Below are 23,144 nucleotides of genomic sequence, written 5' to 3'. Positions count from 1 at the left end.
GTGTGTGTCTGTGTGTGTGTGTGTGTGTGTGTGTGTGTGTGTGTGTGTGTGTGTGTGTGTGTCTGTGTGTGTGTCTGTGTGTGTGTGTGTGTGTGTGTGTCTGTATGTGTGTGTGTGTGTGTGTGTGTGTGTCTGTGTGTGTGTGTGTGTCTGTGTGTGTGTGTGTGTGTGTGTGTGTGTGTGTGTGTGCAGACCCTCCGTTTTGATCTTCAGGGCAGTTCTGACCAGGGCGAACAGAGTGGCGTTGAAGGTTACGGTGCCGTCACTGTTTAGAGGCATGTTCATGGCCACCAGACGCTGTCAGAGTGGAAGAAAAGAGATGGGATGTCATGGGATGGCGCCTGGTGAGTCCATTGGAAGGACCTGTACACCTGTGGGACTGTGAGAAAGCCACACTCTCCAGGAGGACAAGGGGGTACATGCACCGACCTTAACCCAACACAAAGTTAACCACGCCAAGAGGTTCGGACCTCTTGGTGTAATGGTTCAGGTGTTGGCTTGACAGTCGCTGGACCCGAGTCGTGGTAGGGGCTACCCCCCCGAACACTCTACAATATGTTACTACATTGTATTCACCAGAGAAATCACTGACATGAGAGGATCCATCTATTTGTGTTAGCCCGTTGAGCTGAAGCCTAGGCGTTAGCCCAGGGAGCTAACACAAGTCTTCAGGTCTCATGCAACGTAACACGTGTCAGGGCCTACCTACCTTGCACGCCACGCGGTGAGGACAGAGCTTTCCGAAGCCCAGAGGAGGCTGGATCCTTCGCAACAGAGCTACGACATCTAGATGTTTAATACGACCCCTGAGGAACAAACAGCATCTTTATGCACACTGTGACGTTTCTACATCTTTATAGACTGTGACGTTTCTACATCTTTATAGACTGTGACGTTTCTACATCTTTATAGACTGTGATGTTTCTACATCTTTATAGACTGACGTTTCTACATCTTTATAGACTGTGACGTTTCTACATCTTTATAGACTGATATTTCTACATCTTTATAGACTGTGACGTTTCTACATCTTTATAGACTGTGACGTTTCTACATCTTTATAGACTGGGATGTTTCTACATCTTTATAGACTGACGTTTCTACATCTTTATAGACTGTGAAGTTTCTACATCTTTATAGACTGATATTTCTACATCTTTATAGACTGTGATGTTTCTACATCTTCATAGACTGTGACGTTTCTACATCTTTATAAACTGTGATGTTTCTACATCTTTATAAACTGTGATATTTCTACATCTTTATAGACTGACGTTTCTACATCTTTATAGACTGATGTTTCTACATCTCTATAGACTGTGATGTTTCTACATCTTTACAGACTGTGATGTTTCTACATCTTTATAGACTGTGATGTTTCTACATCTCTATAGACTGACATCACATCACATAAGGAGTTGAACTAGGCTACCTGCTGCCCACACCCTGTACTCATGGACAGCGGCTACCGTTCTCATTTTAGATGACATTGAATAAAACAAAGAGAGAGAGAGAGAGAGACAGAGACAGTGAGAGAGAGCTAGAGAGAGACAGAGTGTGAGTGAGAGAGTGAGAATGAGTGAGAGAGTGAGAGAGACAGAGAGGCAGAGAGAGAGACAGAGAGAGACAGAGAGTGTGAGTGAGAGAGTGAGAGTGAGTGAGAGAGTGAGAGAGACAGAGACAGAGAGAGAGACAGAGAGAGACAGAGAGTGAGAGTGAGTGAGACAGTGAGAGAGACAGAGAGACAGAGTGTGAGTGAGAGACAGAGAGTGTGAGTGAGTGAGAGAGTGAGAGAGACAGAGAGGCAGAGAGAGAGACAAAGAGAGACAGAGAGTGTGAGTGAGAGAGTGAGAGAGTGAGAGAGACAGAGACAGAGAGAGAGACAGAGAGAGACAGAGAGTGAGAGTGAGTGAGAGAGTGAGAGAGACAGAGAGACAGAGAGAGAGAGAGAGAGAGAGAGACAGAGAGTGTGAGTGAGTGAGAGAGAGAGAGAGAGACAGAGAGAGAGACAGACAGAGAGAGAGAGAGAGAGAGACAGAGAGTGTGAGTGAGTGTGAGTGACAGAGAGACAGAGAGACAGAGAGAGAGAGAGAGAGTGTGAGTGAGAGAGAGAGAGAGAGAGAGAGAGAGAGAGAGAGAGAGAGAGAGAGAGATAAAGATGAAAGTAGCCTCACTTGGCCTCAGGGTCGTACTCCGACCAGATCCTCTTGAACTCATCCAGGTGATGAGGCCCCAGAATGGACCAATCACGGGTTAGATAGTCAAAGTTGTCCATGATGACAGCAACAAACAGGTTGATAATCTAATACAGAAAGAGAGCGAGAGATTTCCTCTTACAATGTGACAAATAGGCAGACATACAAGCAAAGTGGGGCGGCAGCGTAGCCTAGTGGTTAGAGTGTAGGGGCTGCAGGGTAGCCTAGTGGTTACAGTGTAGGGGCTGCAGGGTAACCTAGTGGTTAGAGTGTAGGGGTGGCAGCGTAGCCTAGTGGTTAGAGTGTAGGGTAGGTAGGTAGCCTAGTGGTTAGAGTGTAGGGGCGGCAGGTAGCCTAGTGGTTAGAGTGTAGGGGCGGCAGGGTAGCCTAGTGGTTAGAGTGTAGGGGCGGCAGCGTAGCCTAGTGGTTAGAATGTAGGGGCGGCAGGTAGCCTAGTGGTTAGAGTGTAGGGGCGGCAGGTAGCCTAGTGGTTAGAGTGTAGGGGCGGCAGGTAGCCTAGTGGTTAGAGTGTAGGGGTGGTAGGTAGCCTAGTGGTTAGAGTGTAGGTGAGGCAGGTAGCCTAGTGGTTAGAGTGTAGGGGCGGCAGGTAGCCTAGTGGTTAGAGTGTAGGGGCGACAGGTAGCCTAGTGGTTAGAGTGTAGGGGCGGCAGGTAGCCTAGTGGTTAGAGTGTAGGGGCGGCAGGTAGCCTAGTGGTTAGAGTGTAGAGGCGGCAGCGTAGCCTAGTGGTTAGAGTGTAGGGGCGGCAGGTAGCCTAGTGGTTAGAGTGTAGGGGCGGCAGGTAGCCTAGTGGTTAGAGTGTAGGGGAGGTAGGTAGCCTAGTGGTTAGAGTGTAGGGGCGGCAGGTAGCCTAGTGGTTAGAGTGTAGGGGAGGCAGGTAGCCTAGTGGTTAGAGTGTAGGGGCGGCAGGTAGCCTAGTGGTTAGAGTGTAGGGGCGGCAGGTAGCCTAGTGGTTAGAGTGTAGGGGCGGCAGGTAGCCTAGTGGTTAGAGTGTAGGGGCGGCAGGTAGCCTAGTGGTTAGAGTGTAGGGGCGGCAGGTAGCCTAGAGGTTAGCGTGTAGGGGCGGCAGGTAGCCTAGTGGTTAGAGTGTAGGGGAGGCAGGTAGCCTAGTGGTTAGAGTGTAGGGGTGGCAGGTAGCCTAGTGGTTAGAGTGTAGGGGCGGCAGGTAGCATAGTGGTTAGAGTGTAGGGGCGGCAGGTAGCCTAGTGGTTAGAGTGTAGGCGCGTTAGGTAGCCTAGTGGTTAGAGTGTAGGGGTGGCAGGTAGCCTAGTGGTTAGAGTGTAGGGGCGGCAGCGTAGCCTAGTGGTTAGAGTGTAGGGGCGGCATGTAGCCTAGTGGTTAGAGTGTAGGGGAGGCAGGTAGCCTTGTGGTTAGAGTGTAGGGGAGGCAGGTAGCCTAGTGGTTAGAGTGTAGGGGCGGCAGCGTAGCCTAGTGGTTAGAGTGTAGGGGAGGCAGGTAGCCTAGTGGTTAGAGTGTAGGGGTGGCAGGTAGCCTAGTGGTTAGAGTGTAGGGTAGGCAGGTAGCCTAGTGGTTAGAGTGTAGGGGAAGAAGGTAGCCTAGTGGTTAGAGTCTAGTGGTGGCAGTTAGCCTAGTGGTTAGAGTGTAGGGGCGGCAGGTAGCCTAGTGGTTAGAGTGTAGGGGCGGCAGGTAGCCTAGAGGTTAGCGTGTAGGGGCGGCAGGTAGCCTAGTGGTTAGAGTGTAGGGGTGGCAGGTAGCCTAGTGGGTAGAGTGGAGGGGCGGCAGCGTAGCCTATTGATTAGAGTGTAGGGGCGGCAGGTAGCCTAGTGGTTTGAGTGTAGGGGAGGCAGGTAGCCTAGTGGTTAGAGTGTAGGTGGGGCAGGTAGCCTAGTGGTTAGAGTGTAGGGGCGGCAGGTAGCCTAGTGGTTAGAGTGTAGGGGAGGCAGGTAGCCTAGTGGTTAGAGTGTAGGGGCGGCAGGTAGCCTAATGGTTAGAGTGTAGGGGCGGCAGGTAGCCTAGTGGTTAGAGTGTAGGGGCAGCAGGTAGCCTAGTGGTTAGAGTGTAGGGGCGGCAGGTAGCCTAGTGGTTAGAGTGTAGGGGAGGTAGGTAGCCTAGTGGTTAGAGTGTAGGGGCGGCAGATAGCCTAGTGGTTAGAGTGTAGAGGCGGTAGGTAGCCTAGTGGTTAGAGTGTAGGGGAGGCAGGTAGCCTAGTGGTTAGAGTGTAGGGGCGGCAGGTAGCCTAGTGGTTAGAGTGTAGGGGCAGCAGTTAGCCTAGTGGTTAGAGTGTAGGGGCGGCAGTTAGCCTAGTGGTTAGAGTGTAGGGGCGGCAGGTAGCCTAGTGGTTAGAGTGTAGGGGTGGCAGGTAGCCTAGTGGTTAGAGTGTAGGGGAGGCAGGTAGCCTAGTGGTTAGAGTGTAGGGGCGGCAGGTAGCCTAGTGGTTAGAGTGTAGGGGCGGCAGGTAGCCTAGTGGTTAGAGTGTAGGGCGGCAGGTAGCCTAGTGGTTAGAGTGTAGGGCGGCAGGTAGCCTAGTGGTTAGAGTGTAGGGGCAGCGTAGCCTAGTGGTTAGAGTGTAGGGCGGCAGGTAGCCTAGTGATTAGAGTGTAGGGGCGGCAGGTAGCCTAGTGGTTTGAGTGTAGGGAGGTAGGTAGCCTAGTGGTTAGAGTGTAGGGGTGGCAGCGTAGCCTAGTGGTTAGAGTGTAGGGTAGGTAGGTAGCCTAGTGGTTAGAGTGTAGGGGAGGCAGGTAGCCTAGTGGTTAGAGTGGGGGGCGGCAGGGTAGCCTATTGGTTAGAGTGTAGGGGCGGCAGCGTAGCCTAGTGGTTTGAATGTAGGGGCGGCAGGTAGCCTAGTGGTTAGAGTGTAGGTGGGGCAGGTAGCCTAGTGGTTAGAGTGTAGGGGCGGCAGGTAGCCTAGTGGTTAGAGTGTAGGGCGGCAGGTAGCCTAGTGGTTAGAGTGTAGGGGCGGTAGGTAGCCTAGTGGTTAGAGTGTAGGGGCGGCAGGTAGCCTGGTGGTTAGAGTGTAGGGCGTTAGGTAGCCTAGTGGTTAGAGTGTAGGGCGGCAGGTAGCCCTAGTGGTTAGAGTGTAGGGGTGGCAGGTAGCCTAGTGGTTAGAGTGTAGGGGCGGCAGGTAGCCTAGTGGTTAGAGTGTAGAGGCGGGCAGGTAGCCTAGTGGTTAGAGTGTAGGGGCGGCAGGTAGCCTAGTGGTTAGAGTGTAGGGGCGGCAGGTAGCCTAGTGGTTAGAGTGTAGGGGCAGCAGGTAGCCTAGTGGTTAGAGTGTAGGGCGGCAGGTAGCCTAGTGGTTAGAGTGTAGGGGCGGCAGGGTTAGCCTAGTGGTTAGAGTGTAGGGGAGGCAGGTAGCCTGGTGGTTAGAGTGTAGGGGTGGCAGGTAGCCTAGTGGTTAGAGTGTAGGGGTGGCAGGTAGCCTGGTGGTTAGAGTGTAGGGGTGGCAGGTAGCCTAGTGGTTAGAGTCTAGGGGTGGCAGGTAGCCTAGTGGTTAGAGTGTAGGGAAGGTAGCCTAGTGGTTAGAGTGTAGGGCGGCAGCGTAGCCTAGTGGTTAGAGTGTAGGGGCGGCAGGTAGCCTAGTGGTTAGAGTGTAGGGGCAGCAGGTAGCCTAGTGGTTAGAGTGTAGGGGAGGTAGGTAGCCTAGTGGTTAGAGTGTAGGGGTGGCAGGTAGCCTAGTGGTTAGAGTGTAGGGGCGGCAGGTAGCCTAGTGGTTAGAGTGTAGGGGCGGCAGGTAGCCTAGTGGTTAGAGTGTAGGGGCGGCAGGGTAGCCTAGTGGTTAGAATGTAGGGGCGGCAGCGTAGCCTAGTGGTTAGAATGTAGGGGCGGCAGGTAGCCTAGTGGTTAGAGTGTAGGGGGCGGCAGGTAGCCTAGTGGTTAGAGTGTAGGGGCGGCAGGTAGCCTAGTGGTTAGAGTGTAGGGGTGGCAGGTAGCCTAGTGGTTAGAGTGTAGGGGAGGCAGGTAGCCTAGTGGTTAGAGTGTAGGGGCGGCAGGTAGCCTAGTGGTTAGAGTGTAGGGGGCGGCAGGTAGCCTAGTGGTTAGAGTGTAGGGGCGGCAGGTAGCCTAGTGGTTAGAGTGTAGGGGTGGCAGGTAGCCTAGTGGTTTAGAGTGTAGGGGCGGCAGGTAGCATAGTGGTTAGAGTGTAGGGGCGGCAGGTAGCCTAGTGGTTAGGTGTGTGGGCGGTAGGTAGCCTAGTGGTTAGAGTGTAGGGGTGGCAGGTAGCCTAGTGGTTAGAGTGTAGGGCGGCAGGTAGCCTAGTGGTTAGAGTGTAGGGGCGGCAGGTAGCCTAGTGGTTAGAGTGTAGGGGTGGCAGGTAGCCTAGTGGTTAGAGTGTAGGGGAGGCAGGTAGCCTAGTGGTTAGAGTGTAGGGAGGCAGGTAGCCTGGTTAGGTGTGGGGGTAGGTAGCCTAGTGGTTAGAGTGTAGGGGCGGCAGGTAGCCTAGTGGTTAGAGTGTAGGGGTGGCAGGTAGCCTAGTGGTTAGAGTGTAGGGGAGTGGCAGGTAGCCTGGTGGTTAGAGTGTAGGGGCGGCAGGCGTAGCCTAGTGGTTAGAGTGTAGGGGCGGCAGGTAGCCTAGTGGTTAGAGTGTAGGGGCGGCAGGTAGCCTAGTGGTTAGAGTGTAGGGCGGCAGGTAGCCTAGTGGTTAGAGTGTAGGGGGGCAGGTAGCCTAGTGGTTAGAGTGTAGGGCGGCAGGTAGCCTAGTGGTTAGAGTGTAGGGCGGCAGGTAGCCTGGTGGTTAGAGTGTAGGGCGGCAGTAGTGGTTAGAGTGGGGGCAGCAGGTAGCCTAGTGGTTAGAGTGTAGGGGCGGCAGGTAGCCTAGTGGTTAGAGTGTAGGGGTGGCAGGTAGCCTAGTGGTTAGAGTGTAGGGGCGGCAGGTAGCCTAGTGGTTAGAGTGTAGGGGCGGCAGGTAGCCTAGTGGTTAGAGTGTAGGGGGCGGCAGGTAGCCTAGTGGTTAGAGTGTAGGGTGGTAGGTAGCCTAGTGGTTAGAGTGTAGGGGGGCAGGTAGCCTAATGGTTAGAGTGTAGGGGTGGCAGGTAGCCTAGTGGTTAGAGTGTAGGGGCGGCAGGTAGCCTAGTGGTTAGAGTGTAGGGGCAGCAGGTAGACTAGTGGTTAGAGTGTAGGGGTGGCAGGTAGCCTAGTGGTTAGGAGTGTAGGGGCGGCAGGTAGCCTGTGGTTAGAGTGGGGGGCAGGTAGCCTAGTGGTTAGAGTGTAGGGCGGCAGGTAGCCTAGTGGTTAGAGTGTAGGGGCGGCAGGTAGCCTAGTGGTTAGAGTGTAGGGGTGGCAGATAGCCTAGTGGTTAGGAGTGTAGGGGCGGCAGGTAGCCTAGTGGTTAGAGTGTAGGGGCGGCAGGTAGCCTAGTGGTTAGAGTGTAGGGCGGCAGGTAGCCTAGTGGTTAGAGTGTAGGGGTGGCAGGTAGCCTAGTGGTTAGAGTGTAGGGCGGCAGGTAGCCTAGTGGTTAGAGTGTAGGGGTGGCAGGTAGCCTAGTGGTTAGAGTGTAGGGGCCTGCAGGTAGCCTAGTGGTTAGAGTGTAGGGGCGGCAGATAGCCTAGTGGTTAGAGTGTAGGGGTGGCAGGTAGCCTAGTGGTTAGAGTGTAGGGGAGGCAGGTAGCCTAGTGGTTAGAGTGTAGGGGCGGCAGGTAGCCTAGTGGTTAGAGTGTAGGGGGGCAGGTAGCCTAGTGGTTAGAGTGTAGGGGGTAGGTAGCCTAGTGGTTAGAGTGTAGGGAGGCAGGTAGCCTAGTGGTTAGAGTGTAGGGGAGGCAGGTTGCCTAATGGTTAGAGTCTAGGGGGCGGCAGCATAGCCTAGTGGTTAGAGTGTAGGGGTGGCAGGTAGCCTAGTGGTTAGAGTGTAGGGGAGGCAGCATAGCCTAGTGGTTAGAGTGTAGGGCGGCAGGTAGCCTAGTGGTTAGAGTGTAGGGGGTAGGTAGCCTAGTGGTTAGAGTATAGAGGGGGTAGGTAGCCTAGTGGTTAGAGTGTAGGGGTGGCAGGTAGCCTAGTGGTTGGGAGTGTGGGGGGCAGGTAGCCTAGTGGTTAGAGTGTAGGGCGGCAGGTAGCCTAATGGTTAGAGTGTAGGGCGGCAGGTAGCCTAGTGGTTAGAGTGTAGGGGCAGCAGGTAGCCTAGTGGTTAGAGTGTAGGCAAAAGGGGCGGCTAGGTAGCCTGGTGGTTAGAGTGTAGGGGAGGCAGGTAGCCTAGTGGTTAAAGTGTAGGGGCGGCAGGTAGCCTAGTGGTTAGAGTGTAGGGGCGGCAGGTAGCCTGAGTGGTTAGAGTGTAGGGGGCGGCAGGTAGCCTAGTGGTTAGAGTGTAGGGGGCGGCAGGTAGCCTAGTGGTTAGAGTGTAGGGGTGGCAGGTAGCCTAGTGGTTAGAGTGTAGGGGCGGCAGGTAGCCTAATGGTTAGAGTGTAGGGGTGGCAGGTAGCCTAGTGGTTAGAGTGTAGGGGCGGCAGGTAGCCTAGTGGTTAGAGTGGGGGCGGTAGCCTAGTGGTTAGAGTGTAGGGGCAGCAGGTAGCCTAGTGGTTAGAGTGTAGGGGCGGCAGGTAGCCTAGTGGTTAGAGTGTAGGGGTGGTGGTTAGGTAGCCTAGTGGTTAGAGTGTAGGGCGGCAGGTAGCCTAGTGGTTAGAGTGTAGGGGCGGCAGGTAGCCTAGTTAGAGTGTAGCGTAGCCTAGTGGTTAGAGTGTAGAGGGGTAGGTAGCCTAGTGGTTAGAGTGTAGGGGTGGCAGGTAGCCTAGTGGTTAGAGTGTAGGGGGCAGGTAGCCTAGTGGTTAGAGTGTAGGGGCGGCAGGTAGCCTAATGGTTAGAGTGTAGGGGCGGCAGGTAGCCTAGTGGTTAGAGTGTAGGGGCGGCAGGTAGCCTAGTGGTTAGAGTATAGGGGCAGCAGGTAGCCTAGTGGTTAGAGTGTAGGGCGGCAGGTAGCCTAGTGGTTAGAGTGTAGGGGAGGCAGGTAGCCTAGTGGTTAGAGTGTAGGGGTGGCAGGTAGCCTAGTGGTTAGAGTGTAGGGGCGGCAGATAGCCTAGTGGTTAGAGTGTAGGGGTGGTAGGTAGCCTAGTGGTTAGAGTGTAGGCGCGTTAGGTAGCCTAATGGTTAGAGTGTAGGGGGGCAGGTAGCCTAGTGGTTAGAGTGTAGGGGTGGCAGGTAGCCTAGTGGGTAGAGTGTAGGGGTGGCAGGTAGTCTAGTGGTTAGAGTGTAGGGGTGGCAGGTAGCCTAGTGGTTAGAGTGTAGGGGAGGTAGGTAGCCTAGTGGTTAGAGTGTAGGGGAGGTAGGTAGCCTGGTGGTTAGAGTGTAGGGGCAGCAGGTAGCCTAGTGGTTAGAGTGTAGGGGCGGCAGGTGCCTAGTGGTTAGGTAGGGGCAGCAGATAGCCTAGTGGTTAGAGTGTAGAGGTGGCAGGTAGCCCTAGTGGTTAGAGTGTAGGGGCGGCAGGTAGCCTAGTGGTTAGAGTGTAGGGCGGCAGGTAGCCTAGTGGTTAGAGTGTAGGGCGGCAGGTAGCCCAGTGGTTAGAGTGTAGGGGCGGCAGTAGCCAAGTGGTTAGAGTGTAGGGGCGGCAGGCCCTAGGAGGTTAGAGTGTAGAGCCTGCAGGTAGCCTAGTGGTTAGAGTGTAGGGGCGGCAGATAGCCTAGTGGTTAGAGTGTAGAGGTGGCAGGTAGCCTAGTGGTTAGAGTGTAGGGGAGGCAGGTAGCCTAGTGGTTAGAGTGTAGGGGCGGCAGGTAGCCTAGTGGTTAGAGTGTAGGGGCGGCAGGTAGCCTAGTGGTTAGAGTGTAGGGGAGGTAGGTAGCCTAGTGGTTAGAGTGTAGGGGAGGTAGGTAGCCTAGTGGTTAGAGTGTAGAGCCTGCAGGTTGCCTAATGGTTAGAGTATAGGGGCGGCAGCATAGCCTAGTGGTTAGAGTGTAGGGGTGGCAGGTAGCCTAGTGGTTAGAGTGTAGAGGTGGCAGCATAGCCCTAGTGGTTAGAGTGTAGGCAGCATGGCCTAGTGGTTAGAGTGTGGAGGGGGTAGGTAGCCTAGTGGTTAGAGTATAGAGGGGTAGGTAGCCTAGTGGTTAGAGTGTAGGGGTGGCAGGTAGCCTAGTGGTTAGAGTGTAGGGGGCAGGTAGCCTAGTGGTTAGAGTGTAGGGCTGGCAGGTAGCCTAATGGTTAGAGTGTAGGGGGCAGGTAGCCTAGTGGTTAGAGTGTAGGGGCAGCAGGTAGCCTAGTGGTTAGAGTGTAGGGGGCGGCAGGTAGCCTAGTGGTTAGAGTGTAGGGAGGCAGGTAGCCTAGTGGTTAGAGTGTAGGGTGAGGCAGGTAGCCCAGTGGTTAGAGTGCAGGGGCGGCAGGTAGCCTAGTGGTTAGAGTGTAGGGTGGCAGATAGCCTAGTGGTTAGAGTGTAGAGGTGGTAGGTAGCCTAGTGGTTAGAGTGTAGGGGTGCAGGTAGCCTAATGGTTAGAGTGTAGGGGTGGCAGGTAGCCTAGTGGTTAGAGTGTAGGGTGGCAGGTAGCCTAGTGGGTAGAGTGTAGGGGCAGCAGGTAGTCTAGTGGTTAGAGTGTAGGGGCGGCAGGTAGCCTAGTGGTTAGAGTGTAGGGGAGGTAGGTAGCCTAGTGGTTAGAGTGTAGGGGCGGCAGGTAGCCTAGTGGTTAGAGTGTAGGGCGGCAGGTAGCCTAGTGGTTAGAGTGCAGGGGCGGCAGGTAGCCTAGTGGTTAGAGTGTAGGCGCGCTAGGTAGCCTAGTGGTTAGAGTGTAGGGGCGGCAGGCAGCCTAGTGGTTGGAGTGCAGGGCGTGGGTAGTCTAGTGGTTAGATGTAGAGGTGGCAGGTAGCCTAGTGGTTAGAGTGTAGGGGCGGCAGCGTAGCCTAGTGGTTAGAGTGTAGGGGCGGCATGTAGCCTAGTGGTTAGAGTGTAGGGGAGGCAGGTAGCCTAGTGGTTAGAGTGTAGGGGAGGCAGGTAGCCTAGTGGTTAGAGTGTAGGGGCGGCAGCGTAGCCTAGTGGTTAGAGTGTAGGGAGGCAGGTAGCCTAGTGGTTAGAGTGTAGGAGGTAGGTAGCCCAGTGTTTCGAGTGTAGGGGGCCTGGTAGGCTAGTGGTTAGAGTGTAGGGGGCAGGTAGCCTAGTGTTTAGAGTGTAGGGGAGGCAGGTAGCCTGGCAGTGATTTAGAGTGTAGGGCGGCAGAGTAGCCTAGTGGTTAGAGTGTAGGGAGGCAGGTAGCCTAGTGGTTAGAGTGTAGGGGTGGCAGGTAGCCTAGTGGTTAGAGTGTAGGGTAGGCAGGTAGCCTAGTGGTTAGAGTGTAGGGGAGGAAGGTAGCCTAGTGGTTAGAGTCTAGTGGTGGCAGGTAGCCTAGTGTTTAGAGTGTAGGGGAGGCAGGCCCAGCCTAGTGGTTTAGAGTGTGGAGCGGCAGGTAGCCTAGTGGTTAGAGTGTAGGGAGGCAGGTAGCCTAGTGGTTAGAGTGTAGGGGTGGCAGGTAGCCTAGTGGTTAGAGTGTAGGGTAGGCAGGTAGCCTAGTGGTTAGAAGTGTAGGGGCGGCAGGTAGCAAGTGGTTAGAGTGTGAGAGGCGGCAGGTAGCCTAGAGGTTAGAGTGTAGAGCCTGCAGGTAGCCTAGTGGTTAGAGTGTAGGGCGGCAGATAGCCTAGTGGTTAGAGTGTAGAGGTGGCAGGTAGCCTAGTGGTTAGAGTGTAGGGGAGGCAGGTAGCCTAGTGGTTAGAGTGTAGGGGCGAGGTAGCCTAGTGGTTAGAGTGTAGGGGCGCAGGTAGCCTAGTGGTTAGAGTGTAGGGGAGGTAGGTAGCCTAGTGGTTAGAGTGTAGGGGAGTAGGTAGCCTGGTGGTTAGGAGTGTAGAGCCTGCAGGTTGCCTAATGGTTAGAGTATAGGGGCGGCAGCATAGCCTAGTGGTTAGAGTGTAGGGGTGGCAGGTAGCCTAGTGGTTAGAGTGTAGAGGTGGCAGCATAGCCTAGTGGTTAGAGTGTAGGGGCGGCAGCGTAGCCTAGTGGTTAGAGTGTAGAGGGGGTAGGTAGCCTAGTGGTTAGAGTATAGAGGGGGTAGGTAGCCTAGTGGTTAGAGTGTAGGGGTGGCAGGTAGCCTAGTGGTTAGAGTGTAGGGGGCAGGTAGCCTAGTGGTTAGAGTGTAGGGCGGCAGGTAGCCTAATGGTTAGAGTGTAGGGCGGCAGGTGGCCTAGTGGTTAGAGTGTAGGGGCAGCAGGTAGCCTAGTGGTTAGAGTGTAGGAGCGGCAGGTAGCCTAGTGGTTAGAGTGTAGGGAGGTAGGTAGCCTAGTGGTTAGAGTGTAGGGCGGCAGGTAGCCTAGTGGTTAGAGTGTAGGGCGGCAGGTAGCCTAGTGGTTAGAGTGTAGGGGGCAGATAGCCTAGTGGTTAGAGTGTAGAGGTGGTAGGTAGCCTAGTGGTTAGAGTGTAGGGGCGGCAGGTAGCCTAATGGTTAGAGTGTAGGGGTGGCAGGTAGCCTAGTGGTTAGAGTGTAGGGGTGGCAGGTAGCCTAGTGGGTAGAGTGTAGGGGCAGCAGGTAGTCTAGTGGTTAGAGTGTAGGGGCGGCAGGTAGCCTAGTGGTTAGAGTGTAGGGGAGGTAGGTAGCCTAGTGGTTAGAGTGTAGGGCGGCAGGTAGCCTAGTGGTTAGAGTGTAGGGGCGGCAGGTAGCCTAGTGGTTAGAGTGTAGGGCGGCAGATAGCCTGGTGGTTAGAGTGTAGAGGTGGCAGGTAGCCTAGTGGTTAGAGTGTAGGGGAGGCAGGTAGCCTAGTGGTTAGAGTGTAGGGGCGGCAGGTAGCCTAGTGGTTAGAGTGTAGGGGCGGCAGGTAGCCTAGTGGTTAGAGTGTAGGGGCGGCAGGTAGCCTAGTGGTTAGAGTATAGGGGCGGCAGGTAGCCTAGAGGTTAGCGTGTAGGGGCGGCAGGTAGCCTAGTGGTTGGAGTGTAGGGAGGCAGGTAGCCTAGTGGTTGGGAAGTGTAGGGGTGGCAGGGTAGCCTAGTGGTTAGAGTGTAGGGCGGCAGGTAGCATAGTGGTTAGAGTGTGAGGGGCGGCAGGTAGCCTAGTGGTTAGAGTGTGCGCGTTAGGTAGCCTAGTGGTTAGAGTGTAGGGCAGGTAGCCTAGTGGTTAGAGTGTAGGGGCGGCAGGTAGTCTAGTGGTTAGAGTGTAGAGGTGGCAGGTAGCCTAGTGGTTAGAGTGTAGGGCGGCAGCGTAGCCTAGTGGTTAGAGTGTAGGGCGGCATGTAGCCTAGTGGTTAGAGTGTAGGGGAGGCAGGTAGCCTGGTGGTTAGAGTGTAGGGGAGGCAGGTAGCCTAGTGGTTAGAGTGTAGGGGCGGCAGCGTAGCCTCCAGTGGTTAGAGTGTAGGGAGGCAGGTAGCCTAGTGGTTAGAGTGTAGGGGAGGTAGGTAGCCTAGTGTTTAGAGTGTAGGGGCCACCAGGTAGGCTAGTGGTTAGAGTGTAGGGGGGCAGGTAGCCTAGTGTTTAGAGTGGTAGGAGGCAGGTAGCCTAGTGGTTAGAGTGTAGGGGCGGCAGGTAGCCTAGTGGTTAGAGTGTAGGGGAGGCAGGTAGCCTAGTGGTTAGAGTGTAGGGGTGGCAGGTAGCCTAGTGGTTAGAGTGTAGTGTAGGCAGGTAGCCTAGTGGTTAGAGTGTAGGGGAGGAAGGTAGCCTAGTGGTTAGAGTCTAGTGGTGGCAGGTAGCCTAGTGTTTAGAGTGTAGGGGAGGCAGGTAGCCTAGTGGTTAGAGTGTAGGAGCGGCAGGTAGCCTAGTGGTTAGAGTGTAGGGGAGGCAGGTAGCCTAGTGGTTAGAGTGTAGGGGTGGCAGGTAGCCTAGTGGTTAGAGTGTAGGGTAGGCAGGTAGCCTAGTGGTTAGAGTGTAGGGGAGGCAGGTAGCCTAGTGGTTAGAGTGTAGGTGGGGCAGGTAGCCTAGTGGTTAGAGTGTAGGGCGGCAGGTAGCCTAGTGGTTAGAGTGTAGGGGGTAGTAGCCTAGTGGTTAGAGTGTAGGGAGGTAGGTAGCCTAGTGGTTAGAGTGTGGGGCGGCAGATAGCCTAGTGGTTAGAGTGTAGAGCGTAGGTAGCCTAGTGGTTAGAGTGTAGGGGAGGCAGGTAGCCTAGTGGTTAGAGTGTAGGGCGGCAGGTAGCCTGGTGGTTAGAGTGTAGGGTGACAGGTAGCCTAGTGGTTAGAGTGTAGGGGCAGGTAGCCTAGTGGTTAAAGTGTAGGGAGTGCAGGTAGCCTAGTGGTTAGAGTGTAGGGTGGCAGGTAGCCTAGTGGTTAGAGTGTAGGGGCGGCAGGTAGCATAGTGGTTAGAGTGTAGAGGCGGCAGGTAGCCTAGTGGTTAGAGTGTAGTGTGGCAGGTAGCCTAGTGGTTAAAGTTGTGGGGAGGCAGGTAGCCTAGTGGTTGGAGTGTAGGGGTGGCAGTGTGGCTAGTGGTTAGAGTGTAGGGGACAGGTAGCATAGTGGGTAGAGTGTAGGGCGGCAGGTAGCCTAGTGGTTAGAGTGTAGGGAGGTAGGTAGCCTAGTGGATTAGAGTGTAGAGGCTGCAGGTTGCCTAGTGGTGAGAGTATAGGGCGGCAGCATAGCCTAGTGGTTAGAAGTGTAGAGGTGGCAGGTAGCCTAGTGGTTAGAGTGTAGAGGTGGCACGTAGCCTAGTGGTTAGAGTGTAGGGCGGCAGCGTACCCTAGTGGTTAGAGTGTAGAGGGGTAGGTAGCCTAGTGGTTAGAGTATAGGGGGTAGGTAGCCTAGTGGTTAGAGTGTAGGGGTGGCAGGTAGCCTAGTGGTTAGAGTGTAGGGGCAGGTAGCCTAGTGGTTAGAGTGTAGGGCGGCAGGTAGCCTAATGGTTAGAGTGTAGGGGGCGGCAGGTAGCCTAGTGGTTAGAGTGTAGGGGCAGCAGGTAGCCTAGTGGTTAGGTGTAGGGGCGGCAGGTAGCCTAGTGGTTAGAGTGTAGGGGAGGTAGGTAGCCTAGTGGTTAGAGTGTAGGGGCGGCAGGTAGCCTAGTGGTTAGAGTGTAGGGGCGGCAGGTAGCCTAGTGGTTAGAGTGTAGGGGCGGCAGATAGCCTGAGTGGTTTGAGTGTAGAGGTGGTAGGTAGCCTAGTGGTTAGAGGTATAGGGGCGGCAGGTAGCCTAGTGGTTAGAGTGTAGGGCGCCAGCCTGAGTGGTTAGAGTGTAGGGGCGGCAGGTAGCCTAGTGGTTAGAGTGTAGGGGCGGCAGGTAGCCTGGTGGTTAGAGTGTAGGGGTGGCAGGTAGCCTAGTGGTTAAAGTGTAGGGGAGGCAGGTAGCCTAGTGGTTAGAGTGTAGGGGTGGCAGGTAGCCTAGTGGTTAGAGTGTAGGGCGGCAGGTAGCATAGTGGTTAGAGTGTAGGGAGGCGGAAGGTAGTCTAGTGGTTAGAGTGTAGAGGTGGCAGGTAGCCTAGTGGTTGAGTGTAGGGCGGCAGCGTAGCCTAGTGGTTAGAGTGTAGAGGGGTAGGTAGCCTGTGGTTAGAGTATAGAGGGGTAGGTAGCCTGGTGGTTGAGTGTAGGGGTGGCAGGTAGCCTAGTGGTTAGAGTGTAGGGGGCAGGTAGCCTAGTGGTTAGAGTGTAGGGGCGGCAGGTAGCCTAATGGTTGAAGTGTGGGGCGGCAGGTAGCCTAGTGGTTAGAGTGTAGGGCAGCAGGTAGCCTGGTGGTTAGAAGTGTAGGGGCGGCAGGTAGCCTAGTGGTTAGAGTGTAGGGGAGGTAGGTAGCCTAGTGGTTAGAAGTGTAGGAGTGTGGCAGGTAGCCTAGTGGTTAGAGTGTAGGGGCGGCAGGTAGCCTAGTGGTTAGAGTGTAGGGGCGGCAGATAGCCTAGTGGTTAGAGTGTAGAGGTGGTAGGTAGCCTAGTGGTTAGAGTGTAGGGGCGGCAGGTAGCCTAATGGTTAGAGTGTAGGGGTGGCAGGTAGCCTAGTGGTTAGAGTGTAGGGGTGGCAGGTAGCCTAGTGGGTAGAGTGTAGGGGCAGCAGGTAGTCTAGTGGTTAGAGTGTAGGGGCGGCAGGTAGCCTAGTGGTTAGAGTGTAGGGGAGGTAGGTAGCCTAGTGGTTAGAGTGTAGGGGCGGCAGGTAGCCTAGTGGTTAGAGTGTAGGGGCGGCAGGTAGCCTAGTGGTTAGAGTGTAGGGGCGGCAGATAGCCTAGTGGTTAGAGTGTAGAGGTGGCAGGTAGCCTAGTGGTTAGAGTGTAGGGGAGGCAGGTAGCCTAGTGGTTAGAGTGTAGGGGCGGCAGGTAGCCTAGTGGTTAGAGTGTAGGGGCGGCAGGTAGCCTAGTGGTTAGAGTGTAGGGGCGGCAGGTAGCCTAGTGGTTAGAGTATAGGGGCGGCAGGTAGCCTGAGGTGTAGGGCGGCAGGTAGCCTAGTGGTTAGAGTGTAGGGAGGCAGGTAGCCTAGTGGTTAGAGTGTAGGGTGGCAGGTAGCCTAGTGGTTAGAGTGTAGGGCGGCAGGTAGCATAGTGGTTAGAGTGTAGGGGCGGCAGGTAGCCTAGTGGTTAGAGTGTAGGCGCGTTAGGTAGCCTAGTGGTTAGAGTGTAGGGGCGGCAGGTAGCCTAGTGGTTAGAGTGTAGGGGCGGCAGGTAGTCTAGTGGTTAGAGTGTAGAGGTGGCAGGTAGCCTAGTGGTTAGAGTGTAGGGGCGGCAGCGTAGCCTAGTGGTTAGAGTATAGGGGCGGCATGTAGCCTAGTGGTTAGAGTGTAGGGGAGGCAGGTAGCCTAGTGGTTAGAGTGTAGGGGAGGCAGGTAGCCTAGTGGTTAGAGTGTAGGGGCGGCAGCGTAGCCTAGTGGTTAGAGTGTAGGGGAGGCAGGTAGCCTAGTGGTTAGAGTGTAGGGGAGGTAGGTAGCCTAGTGTTTAGAGTGTAGGGGCCGCAGGTAGGCTAGTGGTTAGAGTGTAGGGGGGGCAGGTAGCCTAGTGTTTAGAGTGTAGGGGAGGCAGGTAGCCTAGTGGTTAGAGTGTAGGGGCGGCAGGTAGCCTAGTGGTTAGAGTGTAGGGGAGGCAGGTAGCCTAGTGGTTAGAGTGTAGGGGTGGCAGGTAGCCTAGTGGTTAGAGTGTAGGGTAGGCAGGTAGCCTAGTGGTTAGAGTGTAGGGGAGGAAGGTAGCCTAGTGGTTAGAGTCTAGTGGTGGCAGGTAGCCTAGTGTTTAGAGTGTAGGGGAGGCAGGTAGCCTAGTGGTTAGAGTGTAGGAGCGGCAGGTAGCCTAGTGGTTAGAGTGTAGGGGAGGCAGGTAGCCTAGTGGTTAGAGTGTAGGGGTGGCAGGTAGCCTAGTGGTTAGAGTGTAGGGTAGGCAGGTAGCCTAGTGGTTAGAGTGTAGGGGCGGCAGGTAGCCAAGTGGTTAGAGTGTAGGGGCGGCAGGTAGCCTAGAGGTTAGAGTGTAGAGCCTGCAGGTAGCCTAGTGGTTAGAGTGTAGGGGCGGCAGATAGCCTAGTGGTTAGAGTGTAGAGGTGGCAGGTAGCCTAGTGGTTAGAGTGTAGGGGAGGCAGGTAGCCTAGTGGTTAGAGTGTGGGGCCTGCAGGTAGCCTAGTGGTTAGAGTGTAGGGGCGGCAGGTAGCCTAGTGGTTAGAGTGTAGGGGAGGTAGGTAGCCTAGTGGTTAGAGTGTAGGGGAGGTAGGTAGCCTAGTGGTTAGAGTGTAGAGCCTGCAGGTTGCCTAATGGTTAGAGTATAGGGGCGGCAGCATAGCCTAGTGGTTAGAGTGTAGGGGTGGCAGGTAGCCTAGTGGTTAGAGTGTAGAGGTGGCAGCATAGCCTAGTGGTTAGAGTGTGAAGGCAGCAGCGTAGCCTAGTGGTTAGAGTGTAGAGGGGGCAGGTAGCCTAGTGGTTAGAGTATAGAGGGGTAGGTAGCCTAGTGGTTAGAGTGTAGGGGTGGCAGGTAGCCTAGTGGTTAGAGTGTAGGGGCAGGTAGCCTAGTGGTTAGAGTGTAGGGGCGGCAGGTAGCCTAATGGTTAGAGTGTAGGGCGGCAGGTAGCCTAGTGGTTAGGTGTAGGGGCAGCAGGTAGCCTAGTGGTTAGAGTGTAGGGCGGCAGGTAGCCTAGTGGTTAGAGTGTAGGGGAGGTAGGTAGCCTAGTGGTTAGAGTGTAGGGGCGGCAGGTAGCCTAGTGGTTAGAGTGTAGGGGCGGCAGGTAGCCTAGTGGTTAGAGTGTAGGGGCGGCAGATAGCCTAGTGGTTAGAGTGTAGAGGTGGTAGGTAGCCTGAGTGGTTAGAGTGTAGGGCGGCAGGTAGCCTAATGGTTAGAGTGTAGGGGTGGCAGGTAGCCTAGTGGTTGAGTGTAGGGGTGGCAGGTAGCCTAGTGGGTAGAGTGTAGGGGCAGCAGGTAGTCTAGTGGTTAGAGTGTAGGGCGGCAGGTAGCCTAGTGGTTAGAGTGTAGGGGAGGTAGGTAGCCTAGTGGTTAGAGTGTAGGGCGGCAGGTAGCCTAGTGGTTAGAGTGTAGGGGGCGGCAGGTAGCCTAGTGGTTAGAGTGTGAGGGCGGCAGATAGCCTAGTGGTTAGAGTGTAGAGGTGGCAGGTAGCCTAGTGGTTAGAGTGTAGGGAGGCAGGTAGCCTAGTGGTTAGAGTGTAGGGGCGGCAGGTAGCCTAGTGGTTAGAGTGTAGGGGCGGCAGGTAGCCTAGTGGTTAGAGTGTAGGGGCGGCAGGTAGCCTAGTGGTTAGAGTATAGGGGCGGCAGGTAGCCTAGAGGTTAGCGTGTAGGGGCGGCAGGTAGCCTAGTGGTTAGAGTGTAGGGGAGGCAGGTAGCCTAGTGGTTAGAGTGTAGGGGTGGCAGGTAGCCTAGTGGTTAGAGTGTAGGGGCGGCAGGTAGCATAGTGGTTAGAGTGTAGGGGCGGCAGGTAGCCTAGTGGTTAGAGTGTAGGCGCGTTAGGTAGCCTAGTGGTTAGAGTGTAGGGGCGGCAGGTAGCCTAGTGGTTAGAGTGTAGGGGCGGCAGGTAGTCTAGTGGTTAGAGTGTAGAGGTGGCAGGTAGCCTAGTGGTTAGAGTGTAGGGGCGGCAGCGTAGCCTAGTGGTTAGAGTGTAGGGGCGGCATGTAGCCTAGTGGTTAGAGTGTAGGGGAGGCAGGTAGCCTAGTGGTTAGAGTGTAGGGGAGGCAGGTAGCCTAGTGGTTAGAGTGTAGGGGCGGCAGCGTAGCCTAGTGGTTAGAGTGTAGGGGAGGCAGGTAGCCTAGTGGTTAGAGTGTAGGGGAGGTAGGTAGCCTAGTGTTTAGAGTGTAGGGGCCGCAGGTAGGCTAGTGGTTAGAGTGTAGGGGGGGCAGGTAGCCTAGTGTTTAGAGTGTAGGGGAGGCAGGTAGCCTAGTGGTTAGAGTGTAGGGGCGGCAGGTAGCCTAGTGGTTAGAGTGTAGGGGAGGCAGGTAGCCTAGTGGTTAGAGTGTAGGGGTGGCAGGTAGCCTAGTGGTTAGAGTGTAGGGTAGGCAGGTAGCCTAGTGGTTAGAGTGTAGGGGAGGAAGGTAGCCTAGTGGTTAGAGTCTAGTGGTGGCAGGTAGCCTAGTGTTTAGAGTGTAGGGGAGGCAGGTAGCCTAGTGGTTAGAGTGTAGGAGCGGCAGGTAGCCTAGTGGTTAGAGTGTAGGGGCAGGTAGCCTAGTGGTTAGAGTGTAGGGGTGGCAGGTAGCCTAGTGGTTAGAGTGTAGGTAGGCAGGTAGCCTAGTGGTTAGAGGTGTAGGGGAGGCAGGTAGCCTAGTGGTTAGGAGTGTAGGTGGGGCAGAGTAGCCTAGTGGTTAGAGTGTAGGGCGGCAGGTAGCCTAGTGGTTAGGTGTAGGGGCAGGTAGCCTAGTGGTTAGAGTGTAGGGCGGCAGGTAGCCTAATGGTTAGAGTGTAGGGCGGCAGGTAGCCTAGTGGTTAGAGTGTAGGGGCAGCAGGTAGCCTAGTGGTTAGAGTGTAGGGGGCGGCAGGTAGCCTAGTGGTTAGAGTGTAGGGAGGTAGGTAGCCTAGTGGTTAGAGTGTAGGGGGCGGCAGATAGCCTAGTGGTTAGAGTGTAGAGGCGGTAGGTAGCCTAGTGGTTAGAGTGTAGGGAGGCAGGTAGCCTAGTGGTTAGAGTGTAGGGGCGGCAGGTAGCCTAGTGGTTAGAGTGTAGGGGGCGGCAGGTAGCCTGGTGGTTAGAGTGTAGGGGAGGCAGGTAGCCTAGTGGTTAAAGTGTAGGGGAGGCAGGTAGCCTAGTGGTTAGAGTGTAGGGTGGCAGGTAGCCTAGTGGTTAGAGTGTAGGGCGGCAGGTAGCATAGTGGTTAGAGTGTAGGGCGGCAGGTAGCCTAGTGGTTAGAGTGTAGGGGTGGCAGGTAGCCTAGTGGTTAAAGTGTAGGGGGAGGCAGGTAGCCTAGTGGTTAGAGGTAGGGGTGGCAGGTAGCCTAGTGGTTAGGAGTGTAGGGGCGGCAGGTAGCATGGGTAGAGTGTAGGGGCGGCAGGTAGCCTAGTGGTTAGAGTGTAGGGAGGTAGGTAGCCTAGTGGTTAGAGTGTAGAGGCTGCAGGTTGCCTAGTGGTGAGAAGTATAGGGGCGGCAGCATAGCCTAGTGGTTAGAGTGTAGAGGTGGCAGGTAGCCTAGTGGTTAGAGTGTAGAGGTGGCAGGTAGCCTAGTGGTTAGAGTGTAGGGGCGGCAGCGTACCTAGTGGTTAGAGTGTAGAGGGGTAGGTAGCCTAGTGGTTAGAGTATAGGGGGGGTAGGTAGCCTAGTGGTTAGAGTGTAGGGGTGGCAGGTAGCCTAGTGGTTAGAGTGTAGGGGGCAGGTAGCCTAGTGGTTAGAGTGTAGGGCGGCAGGTAGCCTAATGGTTAGAGTGTAGGGCGGCAGGTAGCCTAGTGGTTAGAGTGTAGGGGCAGCAGGTAGCCTAGTGGTTAGAGTGTAGGGGCGGCAGGTAGCCTAGTGGTTAGAGTGTAGGGAGGTAGGTAGCCTAGTGGTTAGAGTGTAGGGCGGCAGGTAGCCTAGTGGTTAGAGTGTAGGGGCGGCAGGTAGCCTAGTGGTTAGAGTGTAGAGTGGCAGATAGCCTAGTGGTTAGAGTGTAGAGGTGGTAGGTAGCCTAGTGGTTAGAGTGTAGGGCGGCAGGTAGCCTAGTGGTTAGAGTGTAGGGGCGCAGGTAGCCTAGTGGTTAGAGTGTAGGGCGGCAGGTAGCCTAGTGGTTAGAGTGTAGGGCGGCAGGTAGCCTAGTGGTTAGAGTGTAGGGGTGGCAGGTAGCCTAGTGGTTAAAGTGTAGGGAGGCAGGTAGCCTAGTGGTTAGAGTGTAGGGGTGGCAGGGTAGCCTAGTGGTTAGAGTGTAGGGCGGCAGGTAGCATAGTGGTTAGAGTGTAGGGGCGGAAGGTAGTCTAGTGGTTTAGAGTGTAGAGGTGGCAGGTAGCCTAGTGGTTAGAGTGTAGGGGCGGCAGCGTAGCCTAGTGGTTAGAGTGTAGAGGGGGTAGGTAGCCTAGTGGTTAGAGTATAGAGGGGTATGTAGCCTAGTGGTTAGAGTGTAGGGGTGGCAGGTAGCCTAGTGGTTAGAGTGTAGGGGGGCAGGTAGCCTAGTGGTTAGAGTGTAGGGGCGGCAGGTAGCCTAATGGTTAGAGTGTGAGGGCGGCAGGTAGCCTAGTGGTTAGAGTGTAGGGGCAGCAGGTAGCCTAGTGGTTAGAGTGTAGGGCGGCAGGTAGCCTAGTGGTTAGAGTGTAGGGGCGGCAGGTAGCATAGTGGTTAGAGTGTAGGGCGGCAGGTAGCCTAGTGGTTAGAGTGTAGGGAGGTAGGTAGCCTAGTGGTTAGAGTGTAGGGGAGGTAGGTAGCCTAGTGGTTAGAGTGTAGAGGCTGCAGGTTGCCTAGTGGTTAGAGTATAGGGGCGGCAGCATAGCCTAGTGGTTAGAGTGTAGAGGTGGCAGGTAGCCTAGTGGTTAGAGTGTAGAGGTGGCAGGTAGCCTAGTGGTTAGAGTGTAGAGGTGGCAGGGTAGCCTGGCGGTTAGAGTGTAGGGGTGGCAGGTAGCCTAGTGGTTAGAGTGTAGAGGTGGCAGCGTAGCTGGTGGTTAGAGTGTGGGGCCGCAGCGTAGCCTGGTGGTTAGAGTGTAGAGGGGGTAGGTAGCCTAGTGGTTAGGTATAGGGCGGCAGCGTGGCCTAGTGGTTAGAGTGTAGGCGCGTTAGGTGAAAACTAGTGGTTAGAGTGTAGGGGCGGCAGGTAGCCTAGTGGTTAGAGTGTAGGGCCGCAGCGTAGCCTAGTGGTTAGAGTGTAGAGGGGGTAGGTAGCCCAGTGGTTGGAGTATAGGGGCGGCAGCTTAGCTTAGTGGTTAGAGTGTAGGCGCGTTGGGCAGCCTAGTGGGTTAGGGAGGGGCGGCAGGTAGCCTAGTGGTTAGAGTGTAGGGGCGGAAGGTAGTCTAGTGGTTAGAGTGTAGAGGTGGCAGGTAGCCTAGTGGTTAGAGTGTGAGGGCGTGGCGAGGCCTAGTGGTTAGAGTGTGAGGGGGTAGGTAGCCTAGTGGTTAGAGTATAGAGGGGGGTAGGTAGCCTAGTGGTTAGAGTGTAGGGGTGGCAGGTAGCCTAGTGGTTAGAGTGTAGGGTGGGCAGGTAGCCTAGTGGTTAGAGTGTAGGGGTGGCAGGTAGCCTAGTGGTTAGAGTGTAGGGGTGGCAGGTAGCCTAGTGGTTAGAGTGTAGGGGGGCAGCGTAGCCTAGTGGTTAGAGTGTAGAGGGGTAGGTAGCCTAGTGGTTAGAGTATAGAGGGGGTAGGTAGCCTAGTGGTTAGAGTGTAGGGGTGGCAGGTAGCCTAGTGGTTAGAGTGTAGGGCGGCAGGTAGCCTAATGGTTAGAGTGTAGGGCGGCAGGTAGCCTAATGGTTAGAGTGTAGGGGCGGCAGGTAGCCTAGTGGTTAGAGTGTAGGGGCAGGTAGCCTAGTGGTTAGAGTGTGGGGCGGCAGGCAGCCTAGTGGTTAGAGTGTAGGGAGGTAGCCTAGTGGTTAGAGTGTAGGGGCGGCAGGTAGCCTAGTGGTTAGAGTGTAGGGCGGCAGGTAGCCTGTGGTTAGAGTGTAGGGCGGCAGATAGCCTAGTGGTTAGAGTGTAGAGGTGGTAGGTAGCCTAGTGGTTAGAGTGTAGGGGCGGCAGGTAGCCTTCTAGTGGTTAGAGTGTAGGGGCGGCAGGTAGCCTAGTGGTTAGAGTGTAGGGGCGGCAGGTAGCCTAGTGGTTAG

General features: G+C 55.4%; 1 protein-coding gene across 1 annotated transcript in view; it reads right to left on the bottom strand.

The window, feature by feature from the left end:
* cacna1fb (calcium channel, voltage-dependent, L type, alpha 1F subunit) overlaps positions 1-23,144 on the bottom strand; it is a 254,254-nt gene that overhangs the window by 28,946 nt on the left and 202,164 nt on the right. Inside the window, exons 37-39 of the mRNA XM_065021108.1 lie at positions 2,175-2,302; positions 710-806; positions 195-297 (exon numbers count right to left, since the gene is read on the bottom strand). Coding sequence (XP_064877180.1) covers positions 195-297; positions 710-806; positions 2,175-2,302 — 328 coding nt within the window. The remainder of the gene's footprint in view (positions 1-194; positions 298-709; positions 807-2,174; positions 2,303-23,144) is intronic.

Source organism: Oncorhynchus nerka, linkage group LG7 (assembly GCF_034236695.1).
Source record: "Oncorhynchus nerka isolate Pitt River linkage group LG7, Oner_Uvic_2.0, whole genome shotgun sequence".
Lineage (NCBI taxonomy): Eukaryota > Metazoa > Chordata > Actinopteri > Salmoniformes > Salmonidae > Oncorhynchus > Oncorhynchus nerka.
The sequence above is the reverse complement of the archived record's forward strand: the minus strand, read 5'-3'. Positions and strand labels throughout refer to the sequence as shown.